The 12,314-nt window shown below is 41.9% G+C and overlaps 2 protein-coding genes across 4 annotated transcripts in view; one reads left to right on the top strand and one right to left on the bottom strand.

The window, feature by feature from the left end:
* Positions 1–12,285, top strand: part of LOC139541941 (katanin-interacting protein-like) — a 40,626-nt gene extending 28,341 nt beyond the window's left edge. For 2 of the 3 annotated variants that reach the window (XM_071346857.1, XM_071346858.1), the window contains exons 17-25: positions 3,646–3,811; positions 4,131–4,315; positions 4,591–4,655; positions 5,311–5,421; positions 6,064–6,305; positions 8,774–8,934; positions 9,281–9,313; positions 9,700–9,785; positions 10,118–12,285. In XM_071346857.1, the coding sequence (XP_071202958.1) occupies positions 3,646–3,811; positions 4,131–4,315; positions 4,591–4,655; positions 5,311–5,421; positions 6,064–6,305; positions 8,774–8,934; positions 9,281–9,313; positions 9,700–9,785; positions 10,118–10,176 (1,108 nt within the window). In that variant the 3' untranslated portion in view covers positions 10,177–12,285. The remainder of the gene's footprint in view (positions 1–3,645; positions 3,812–4,130; positions 4,316–4,590; positions 4,656–5,310; positions 5,422–6,063; positions 6,306–8,773; positions 8,935–9,280; positions 9,314–9,699; positions 9,786–10,117) is intronic. The other variant, XM_071346859.1, reaches the window with a different exon arrangement.
* LOC139541908 (cyclin-dependent kinase 5 activator 1-like) lies at positions 47–958 on the bottom strand. Its single transcript, XM_071346790.1, has 2 exons — positions 955–958; positions 47–621 (listed from the first exon to the last, which is right to left on the bottom strand). Exons 1-2 carry the CDS (start codon positions 956–958, stop codon positions 47–49), a joined length of 579 nt encoding a protein of 192 aa, XP_071202891.1.
* Positions 12,286–12,314: the final 29 nt, after the last annotated feature.

Here is a 12,314-nt window from a genome sequence, read left to right as displayed (position 1 = left end):
TTAACTTTTGGGGTTCATCTAAGCCAAATGTACCCTCATTTGTGAATCATCGTTTCCCCTCTCCCCTTTCCTCCCTCCATTTTGAAATGCCAGACTGGAGGAGGCCCCTGCCCTCCCCTGGACCCTCTCCCCAGGCCCCTCGCCGGTCCAGACCGATGAGCAAGCGGCTCCTCTCCTCCTGGCTTTCGTTCTTTTGGTTGGCAAACAGCTGGAAGAAATAGTGCTGGTCCGTGCTCATCTGGAGCATGTTGCCACTCATCAGGTTGATGATAGACAGGCAGCTCTCCCAGAAGATATCCCTGGAGCTCTCCACCAGGAAGGGTCTCAGTGGGTAGGAGTTCACGTTGCCCATGTAGAAGCAGGTCAGGTAGAGGCAGGTGATCACCATGGCCTGCAGCTGGTGCTCGGTGACTGCCTCGGAGGAGACCACCTTGCGGCACAGCATGTAGACAAACACCACATTGGCTGGTGTGAGGATGCTCTGGTTCCCCCAGCCGTGGTTGAGCAGGAAGCGGGCTACGCTCTGCAGCCACAGCCCTGGGTCGAGTTGTTTTTGTTGAGGTGGGTCACGTTGTTCTCGTTGTTCCCGTTGGGCTGCACCTTCTTGGAACCCTTCCTCCGCTTCACGTTGATGATCGAGCAGCTCTTCAGGTTCTTGGCTTTGGCGTTCCTGCTGTTCTGAACAGCCGTGTCATGGCCCACACTGCCCGGCCCATCTCCGGCCGCCCTCTGATAGCTGGGTGAGAGAGACTGGACATTTCCCATGGTGACTGGGTAGCAATCAGGAATTGGATCATGAGACAGTATGAGCAGACTAAGAAAATATAGGAGCATGTCATACTTCATGACGTTATCAAGTGATTTAAGAAGGGACGTCGACGTAAAAAGCAAAATTCAGTTTTCCATCAAAATAATAATTATCGTAAGCTGATGTGACGTAATAAAGGAATTTACACATGTCGCAAGATAAAAGATCATTTGCCGTTTTTCAAATCGCCAGATCATTTTCCATCAATGGATGTCGATTTAACTTGTTTGACTCCTATCTTTTGTAAATAAATCCCATTTGTGCATGTGCATAGCTATATATACATTTACATTTACATTTAAGTCATTTAGCTGACGCTCTTATCCAGAGCGACTTACAAATTGTAACGTTCATACATATTCATCCTGGTCCCCCCGTGGGGAATGAACCCACAACCCTGGCGTTGCAAGCGCCATGCTCTACCAACTGAGCCACACGGCACACACAAATCGGCACACACAAATCCAACAGGAGAGTTTGAGTAATGAAAGTTGGACAGAGGAGCTGAATCTCTGAGCAAGTCACACTTGGACCAACTTCAAACAAAACAAATGTTATTTTCTGGCAGTAGTCCTTATTCTGTGCCAGATGTTATTAAGGTTCAAAAGTAGGAAGACTACATTTGCGTTCTAGAGGACTGGCGTGAGCATAATGCTGCCCATTTGCCTATAAAAAGGCCTATTTTGTTATTTCAACGTCGTGTCTAGACGATAATAGGCTACACTGATAACTCGTGCTTGCCTGCCAAATGTATAGGTCTCCCCATAATATTTACATTGATGAAGTGTGATCATGATCATTATTTTAGCGATCCGTCCATGGTAGACGTCCTTCCTAATATCAATGCCCCACATCCTGCTGATTTGAGCTGCTGAACTGCATCTGCACTTGACTGTGTTTATGGATGAAAGGGAAAGGGAGAAAGTGAACGTGCCATTTCCCAAAAGTTTAGCGGGGATGCTACTTTGCGATCTATTGCCAAGGACAGGGCTCTCCAACCCTGTTCGTGGAGAGCTACGATCCTGCAGGTTTTCACTCCAACCCTAATCTAGCGCATCTGTTTCAAAAGCTGGTTGATAAGCTGAATCAGGTTAGTTACAACTGGGGTTGGAGCAGAAACCTACAGGACGGTTGGTAGCTCTCCAGGAACAGGGTTGGAGACCCCTGACCTAAGACATCAACAGCTAGCCAGGGTTTCATTAAATAAGCTATAGGCATAACTTGTTATTGCACAATAGGCCTAATTAAACAGATGCATTTGGCTATGTTCAACTTCAATTCACTGGCACTATGAATAATAGCTTAGCCATACTCATTGATAGCCTAATATGTAGCCTACTTTCATATATACATTTTGGTGAATTTACGAGGCATTGCTAGATTACCAAGATATAGTCTATGTGCACGGTTCTGACTGTCTCTCTGCCTGCCCCGATCCTCTCTCTCCCTGCCTGCTCCCCTTTCTCTGTATCACTCTGTGTGCAACAATAGTGTTAAACATAATTTTTGAATGACTACCTCATCTCTGTAGCCCACACATACAATTATCTGTAAGGTCCCTCAGTCAAACAATGAATTAAATGTATAAATATTTTTTTTAAATATATATATTTGTAATAATGGCAATTACAACAATACTGAATGAACACTTTTATATTAACTTAATATAATACATAAATAAAATCAATTTAGTCTCAAATAAATAATGTTCAATTTGGTTTAAATAATGCAAAAACACAGTGTTGGAGAAGAAAGTAAAAGTGCAATATGTGCCATGTAAAAAAGCTAACGTTTAAGTTCCTTGCTGAGAACATATGAAAGCTGGTGGTTCCTTTTAACATGAGTCTTCCATATTCCCAGGTAGGAAGTTTTAGGTTGTAGTTATTATAGGACTATTTCTCTCTATACCATTTGTATTTCATATACCTTTGACTATTGGATGTTCTTATAGGCACTATAGTATTGCCAGCCTAATCTCGGGAGTTGATAGGCTTGAAGTCATAAACCGCACTGTGCTTCAAGCATTGCAAAGAGCTGCTGGCAAACGCAGGAAAGTACTGTTTGAATGAATGCTTACGAGCCTGCTGCTGGCTACCACCGCTCAGTCAGATTGCTCTGTCAAATATCAAATCATAGACTTAATTATAATGTAATAAACACACAGAAATATGAACATTATGTCATTTAATATGGTCAAATCCGGAAACTATCATTTCGAAAACAAAACGTTTATTCTTTCAGTGAAATACGGAACCGTTCCGTATTTAATCGAACGGGTGGCATCCCTAAGTGTAAATATTGCTGTTTCATTGCACAACCTTCAATGTTATGTCATAATTATGTATAATTCTGGCAAATGAATTACGGTCTTTGTTAAGAAGAAATGGTCTTCACACAGTTCGCAACGAGCCAGGCGGCCCAAACTGCTGCATATACCCTGACTCTGCTTGCACAGAACGAAGAGAAGTGACACAATGTCCTTAGTTAATATTGCCTGCTAACATGATTTTTTTTTAACTAAACATGAAGGTTTAAAAAAATATACTTGTGTATTGATTTTAAGAAAGGCATTGATGTTCATGGTTAGGTACATTGGTGGAACGACAGTGCTTTTTTCGCGAATGCGCTTGTTAAATCATCATCCGTTTGGCAAAGTAGGCTGTGATTCGATGATAAATTAACAGGCACCGCATTGATTATATGCAACGCAGGACAAGCTAGTTAAACTAGTAATATCATCAACCATGTGTAGTTAACTAGTTACTGCGTAACTGTAAGTTTTAATTTCCAACATATTCCTGAATCACCAGTGAGGTGTCTCTCTCTCCTCTGTCCAGACTCATTGATGGCCACAACATCACCACTGAGGACCAGCACATGTGGCTGATTCCATTCTCCTGTGGCCAGCACCACACCCTGACGGTGAACTTTGACAAGGCCCAGACGGTGGCTGGCCTCCGCATCTGGAACTACAACAAGACCCCGGAGGACTCCTACAGAGGGGTGAGAGAGAGGGTCACTGGGATGGAGAACTGGCTTTAGTAGCCTGGTGGAAGTGTCAATTCAAAATGAAATATCTGGGCCCTGTAGGTTGCTTTTGCATTTGTGAGTCTTGTCATTAACGGTGCAGTGCATTGTAGTTCTATAAATATATACGATGCTCCGTAAGTGTGCATTTACAATATATGCAATTACTATACATTATAGATCCTTAAAGATATTTGAATATTGACTGAGAATTTTTTTTTTGTTAAGGGGTGAATCCCTATTCCTTACGAAAACATTTGTTAAGATAACCATTTCCTATTCATGTGTTCTCCAGGTGAAGGTGATCCATGTGTCTCTGGACGATAGGCTCATCTCTCCAGCAGAGGGCTTCCTCATCAGGAAGGGACCAGGGAACTGTCACTTTGACTTTGCTCAGGAGATCCTCTTCATCGACTTTCTCCAGACCCCCACCACTGGCCTGGTCAACAGCACAGTAGAGGACTCGGCCTACACACTCAAGTGACTACTTACTTGTAGGCTAGTCTGGTCCCATATCGGTTTGGGATGTCTTACTAATGACCATACGAGTTGGCGAGACGGCACAAACAGATCTGGGACCAGGCTAATTGTTTTAGCATCTCGTAAAATAGCATTCTGTCTATTATCCCCACTGTGCCAAACACCTAGTGATGTATCAAATGAATCATTGATACGATAATTCATATGCTCTACTACTGTAATGCAATACAATATGAGATGTCATTTTAAGGTTTGTGTCTTCCGATGGTTTTCAGGCCTGGCTCCAGAAGACAGGAGCAAGCCAGCATGGACTACGAGGCCCCCATCATGCCTTGTGGATGTATCCTTCCTCCTGCTGCACACAAGACATAGTCCCACAGAATATAAGGCCTATAGCAGGGGTCCCCAACTACATTCAGCCATGGGACGATTTTTTCTTAAGCGGATGGTCGGGGGTCCAGAACATAATTATAAATAATTTGTACACAAGAAGCCTAAACAGATATAGTATTTGACAAAAACATAATATCAAACCCTGATTACATTGGGCTAAGATCACATATTTCTCTCTATTTATGCGTGAGAATACTTTCATTTAGAATATTTTCTAAATTAAAATCACTTTCAGCTGATTTACTGGTGATTGTATAGTCTTATGTCCAACAACGAAAATGTTATACAATTTTTTTTACATCTTCAGAAATCACACAGATTTGGCCCGCTGCCTTTACTAACGTAACATGTCACCTTACATACAGAAATTCTGCGACCAGTGCATAACTTTTACAAACAAAATATTTCACCTTTTAGTAGATAGAATTGACAATATACAGTATATATTTTACCTTTCATAAAAGACATACTGTACATATTCAATGTCATTACAACCAGTTTTGCCTGCTTGAGATACTGTGATCACTAAATTACTTGATGACTGTAAAAGTCCTAAGTGTGTACACGGCTCCACGTCTCTTCCTTAACCCTTGACCCACCAGTCATCTTCCAGCTGCAGCTGCTGACCACCTGGGGTGACCCCTACTACATTGGCATGAACGGCCTGGAGTTCTATGACCAAAACAACAAGAAGATACCCCTCAGTGACAACAGTATCCTACCTACAATGTTAACACCACAAACGCATACACACACACTGAGAACCACCACTGCTGCAATCTACACTTACACCCAGTGGTCACTAGTCTCACTTGACCTGACTGGCTGAGCTAGCCAGCATGAGACTTCAAGTCTGGCCATAAACCCCGGTCCTAGAAATCCACAGGGTGTAGCGGTTTTAGTTTTAGCCGAGCATTAAAATACCTTATTCAGTCAATCAAGGGTGTGATGATTAGTTGAATCAGGTGTGTTTAGTGCTGGTGTGGAACGAAAGCCTGCTCTCCCTGTACCGGTCGTCAATATCTGGCCAAGTTGCAAAGTCAGAAGCACCGCCTAGTTCTACAATTTCTCTTCTTAAAATCTGTTTTTAAACCTAACCCTAACCTTAACCACACTAGTTTTTGTTTTCATATATTTTTTTTAACGGAATTTCGATATAGCCAATTTTGTAGCTTGTTCATATAGTGGGAACCTCATGTACCTTCCCTGGACCAAGTTTGGTGAACTCCCAAACTATAAATGTACCCTGAAATAGTAAAAGGGTGGCGTCCAGTAGAGGAAATGGAAATGGCAGGAGTAATGACATAGTAGTCAACGCAGTTTGGCCGAGTCCATTCTTTAAACAATGCTTCAAGATATCGCTGCGTTCCCAGACAGTGTGAATGTCCTGGACAGTGTGAACGGTGACGTGAGGACTCCAGATAAGCTGGTAGATGGAGTGAACAACACTCATGATGGCATACACATGTGGCTAGCACCGGTACTCCCCGGACTGGTGAATCGGGTGTATCTCATATTTGACCAGCCGGTGACCGTGTCCATGATCAAACTGTGGAACTACTCCAAGACACCACAGAGGGGGGTAAAGGAGTTTGGGGTAAGTCAGTCTTCTCTCTCCTCCTCAGTACAGTAACACAGACCATATTCATCAGAGAGACACAGATGTTAGGACTTGGGAGCAAAGCAGAATAAGGATAATTTCAGACTATAATGGTCTAATAAAGTACTATTATTAGGAATTCTTCCCGAGTTTTATTTCACCTTTATTTACACAGGTAAGTAAATTAAGATTTTTTTTTTTTTTTTACATTGACGACCTGTCAAACAACAATAAAGAACAATTACATTATAGATATCTATATACACATCTATACATATCTAAATATACATATCTACAGTGCATTCGGAAAGTATTCAGACCCCTTGACTTTTTCCAAACAGACCTTACAGCCTTATTCTAAAATTGATTTAAAAAAATTTAAGTCCTCATCAATCTACACACACAACCCCATAATAAAAAAGCGAAAACAGGTTTTTAGAAATGTTTAGAAATGTATCAAAAATAAAAAACAGATACCTTATTTACACAAGTATTCAGACCCTTTTCTATGAGACTTGAAATTAAGCTCATATGCATCCTGTTTCCATTGATCATCCTTGAGATGTTTCTACAACTTGACTGGAGTCCACCTGTGATAAATTCAATTGATTGGACATGATTTGTTAAGGCACACACCTGTCTATATAAGGTCCTGCAGTTGACAGTGCACGTCAGAGCAAAAACCAAGCCACGAGGTCGAAGGAATTGTCCGTAGAGCTCCGAGACAGGATTGTTTCTAGGCACAGATCTGGGGAAGGGTACCAAACTATTTCTGCAGTATTGAATGTCCCCAATTACACAGTGGCCTCCATCATTCTTAAATGGAAGAAGTTTGGAACCACCACAACGCTTCCTAGAGCTGGCCACCCGGCCAAACTCAGCAAACGGGGGAGAAGAGACTTGGTCAGAGAGGTGACCAAGAACCCGATAGTCACTCTGACATAGCTCTAGAGTTCCTCTGTGGAGATGGGAGAAATTTCCTGAAGGACAACCATCTCTACAGCACTCCACCAATCAGGCCTTTATGGTAGAGTGGCCAGACGGAAGCCACTCGTCAGCTAAAGGCACATGAAATCCCACTTGGAGTTTGCCAAAAGGCACCTAAAGACTCTAAGACCATTCGAAACAAGATTCTCTGGTCTGATGAAACCAAGTTGCACTCTTTGGCCTGAATGCCAAGTGTCACGTCTGGAGGAAACCTGGCACCATCCCTATGATGAAGTGTGGTAGTGGCAGCATCATGCTGTGGGGATGTTTTTCAGCGGCAGAGATTGGGAGACTAGTCAGGATCGAGGGAAAGATGAACGTCGCAAAGTACATAGATTCTTGATGAAAACCTGCTCCAGAGTGTTTAGGACCTGACTGGGGTGAAGGTTCACCTTCCAACAGGAAAATGACCATAAGCACACAGCCAAGACAACACAGAAGTGGCTTCGGGACATGTCTCTGAATGTCCTTGAGTGGCTCAGTCAGAGCCCAGACTTGAACCCGATCTAACATCTCTGGAGAGACCTGAAAATAGCTGTGCAGTGACGCTCATCCAACCTGACAGAGCTTGAGAGGATCTGCAGAGTAGAATGGAAGAAACTCCCCAAATACAGGTGTGCCAACAAAGCAGATTTTTTTGTACCCTTGTTTTACCAGGTAAGTTGACTGAGAACACATTCTCATTTACAGCAACAACCTGGGGAATAGTTACAGGGGAGAGAAATTAGCCAATTGTAAGCTGGGGATGATTAGGTGACCAGATTGGGAATTTAGCCAGGACACCAGGGTTAACACCCCTACTCTTACAATAAGTGCCATGGGATCTTTAGTGACCACAGAGAGTCAGGACACCCGTTTAACTCCCCATCCGAACGACAGCACCCTACACAAGGCAATGTCCCCAATCACTGCCCTGGGGCATTGGGATATTTTTGGGGAGCAGAGGAAAAGGTGCCTCCTACTGGCCCTCCATATCCACTTCCAGCAGCATCTGGTCTCCCATCCAGGGACCAACCCTGCTTAGCTTCAGAAGCAAGCCAGCAGTGGGATGCAGGGTGGTAAGAAGACTCGGGGCTGTAATCCATGCCAAAGGTGCTTCAACAAAGTACTTAGTAAAGGGTCTGAATACTTATGTAAATGTCATATTTAAATTTTGTATTTTTTATAAATTAGCAAAACATTCAAATTTTTGGTGTCATTATGGGGTATTGTGTGTAGATTGATGAGGGGGAAAAAACAATATACAGGACAGACGTTCCTGTAGATATGTATATTTAATCAATTTTAGAATTAGGCAGTAACGTAACAAAATGTGGAAAATGTCAAGGGGTCTGAATATTTTCCAAATGCACTCTATATACACATCAATACATATCTATATACACATTGCTGTAAACAAGAGTCTGTTCTCTGTTAAACTTTCTGGGCTTAAATAAGGGGTAATAAATGAATGACTACAGTAAGCCTTCCTTGTGTAGCTGCTAGTAGATGACCTCCTGGTGTATAACGGCATCTTGGACAGTGTGAGCCAGGCGGCGCGGGGCATCCTGCCCACCTGTGACCCGGCGGTGCTCTACCACACCATCCTCTTCACCGACAACGCCCACATTGCCCACCGTGAAAGGAACACTGTCATCAGGTAACCCAGCATGGGATTGGCTGCTACAGCCAGATATAAGCAAATTATTTCCCTGTCCATAGAAATTCACGCATGTGCGGATAGGTTTTGCTGCTTGTCCATCAACTTGCACACATTCTTATTGGTTCTTCTGTCTAGCTGCAGTCAACATGAGCATGTGAAGTCATTTACCATTTTCACATGATGTGAGTTTTTTCATATGGCAGGAGACCTTGGCTACCATAGTGGGAGAAACTCTGTATTTTCAAGGACAGATGTTCCTATCAGTTATAACAGTGTGTAATTAGCACTGAAGTATACCTCTTTGTGACTCGTGTTCAACGGAGATGTGCTCTCTCTACTCCAGCCCCCGCGGTAGCAGACATCGCGATTTGAAACAGTGAGTAACAGAGTCCCTCATTAGCCTTGTCAGTCAGCCCCCCCGTGGTAAAGTCATGTTATAAAAAGTTGTGTTCATGTCCCCAAATCACCCCAGTCAACCCACCTCCAACCCACAGCTTGACTTGTGATGCCAAGTCCTTCTACAGTAGTTCCAAACAGACCTCCTCGTCCCTTGTCACTCATGTCTCTTCACCTTTCTGTAACTTCATTATAAGACACAAGACTTGGACCTGCTCGCGTCAAGCTTTGTTGCCGTCAGTCAATCCGTCCTTAGTTTTTGTGTTATCCGCAGCTCCCATGCTCCAGTCTTTCATATACCTGGCCAGATTATGCGAAGACTCAAGTGAAACTGGTGTGTTTTCCCCTCCTTGTGTTGTTTTGCAGCATTTATGTGGAGGACCAAGATGTGAAGATGACCAATGAGAACGAGATAGTTCATCACCACAAGAAGAAACAAACAGCTGATCCAGGTAAGCAAAGCAGTTCAGTATATACTGTATACATTTAAAAATACCAGGTATAATACAATAATCAGTGAGAAGCAAATGAAACTAAAAGCTACATTATCAATATTGGTATTTCAGAGCTGATATTTCCACACTTATCAACCCAAATGTTTCAGTGTCTTTTAAACATATCAAAGACACAAACGTTTGTGTGAATTTCCCCCCTGCCTGCTGAAAACAAGGGGGGGGGGGAAATACATTGAATTTCTGATGTTTTGTCTATTTTTGTGTGTGAAGCAGCCTTCATTTTTTCGACACTAATGAACCAAAACCATATTTGGTTTCTAATCTTGCAGCGCTTCGGCCTAAAACCTGCATGACAGACACTGGGAAGCTCGGGAAAAGGAGGTACTGACAGATGGACTGACAGGCAGATGATCGGACAGACGGACGTTGATGGAGTCCCACTGGTCAAATGGATGGAACAGAAATGAAAGGATGACGGTTTACTGACAATCTGCACTATCCCACTCGGGGGACTTTTAACACAAAGCCTTGACCAGCTGAAAAGAACCATTTCCATTGCCCTTCATCAGTAATTACACTGTAGGGAAGTGTTGCCTAGTGACAGCCCTTGTGTGTAAGGTGGGTCTACTTTAGAAGAGGACAGAGCTTGTACAGAACACATTTTGTTTGTATCCATCTGGCCACAGGATTAGCCTTCCATTTTCTGATTGGATTTGTTTTCTTGCCACTCTTTCTCTCTAGACTATGTTTCATCAGATTAATAGTACCTGTGTAGTATTACTACATCAGATGAAGAGTACGGTACCTGTGTAATACTATGTCAGTACTACATCACATATATAAAACCTTTGTAGTAGCACCTGTTTTGATTGTCCTTTTCAGTGTCAGGGTGAACCTATATAAGGCTGCTATATCGGCCATCTTCGTGCCTAGTTCTATTACGACTCCTCTGTCGCTGCTTCTCGTGATGTTGTGCTGCATTCTCCTGCTGCTCCTGATGCACAAATACTCAAATATGAACTCAGTGGCAACAAGTACACTCTTAGTAGATGGGATCTAGATCCTACATTTATAAATGAGTTGTATTCATGAAAAGCCTAGTGGGCTATAAGTTTGATAGCCCCTAGCCTAGTGGCATAACACATTAACATTTAGTAATGCACCTGCAATGTGCACCAACACATGAATGCTATGCAGTAAACCTGTTAAGATGTTCTCACGTCTGTTTTATCTAGGTGCATTTGGTGGCAGATGGGTTTTTAGTACAAAGGGTGGAGAATATGGCTGTCTTTTCCATAAAGCAGAATATTGGTCACATTGAAGCAATAAGTCTGATACAGTTGAGCCATGCAAGACCACTCCATTTGCCTAAAGGCCCAATGCAGATGTTTTCTATACATTTTAAATAATTTCTGGGTAACAATTAAGTACCTTACTGTAAGTTAAAATTCCGTTAAAATGGGAAAAAGTAGCTTTTTAGCAAATAACTATTTCTCAAGCAAGAATGTTCCTAGGACTGTATGGGACTGGGTTGAGTAGGGAGGAGGAAACTGAAAACTAGCTGTTATTGCCAGAGTGGTTTGGAACTCTTTTTGTTATTGGTCTATTAACCAATTTACCGCATGGTGATATCACCATGGAAAGTCGAAAATCCCGCCCATGCAAACCTGCTGATTAGAAGGACCTATCAGGAAATAACACTGATCACATTTTTTCATACTTTTACAGTGTTAGTTTCATCAACTGTTGTACAATATGATATAAAACACAGGAAAAACTAATTTTGACTGCACTGGGCCTTTAACACAGAAACAGTACACTTGCTTCTTAGATGTATATTTTACAGCACTGAATATATTTTGGATTAATTCATATATTGGTGAACATATATATACACACACACACAGTTATTAGAAAAACTTATTTGAAAATAAGTGACCTACATAGAAGTTGTTTGATGTGAAAATATTTTTTGAGACCCATTGTTGTGTGAACATGTTGGCTTTTGGTTGAAAAACACCTGAGAATATGTAACCAGAAACAACTTAATATTTAATATGCAAACACTGAAACCATACCTCAAATAGGGAAGATGTGATCTTTAAAAGGGATGGCTATTTGATGAAATCTTGTATGTTTGAGTAAATGTTTGACTATAATCCAGTTGCCGTTTTATTCCTATACCCAGTAGTATTTGTTGCATGGACAAGTTACCACGGTTGAGCCACAATATAGCCTATTTCTTACTTTATACCCTTGTACTGTATATGACAGGAGTTGCATTGTTTTTTTGAAATGCTGTTTTATGTATTTGATTTTAAAATGTCAGTCTACAGGTATAGGCTTCACACTGCACCTCAGTCATGCTTTGAGTGACGATGGCTATTACTTGATGTGTGACATTCTGTTTTGAAATATTTTATTTTTTTAATCTTGTTCAAATACATGTATATTTCATGTAGGTACATTTTAATAAATTAAATAATTGAAAAACCAAGTGACAGAGTTGGTCTTGGTGTCATGATG

The sequence above is a fragment of the Salvelinus alpinus genome, chromosome 17, assembly GCF_045679555.1.
Source record: "Salvelinus alpinus chromosome 17, SLU_Salpinus.1, whole genome shotgun sequence".
Classification (NCBI taxonomy): Eukaryota; Metazoa; Chordata; class Actinopteri; order Salmoniformes; family Salmonidae; genus Salvelinus; species Salvelinus alpinus.
The sequence above is the reverse complement of the archived record's forward strand: the minus strand, read 5'-3'. Positions and strand labels throughout refer to the sequence as shown.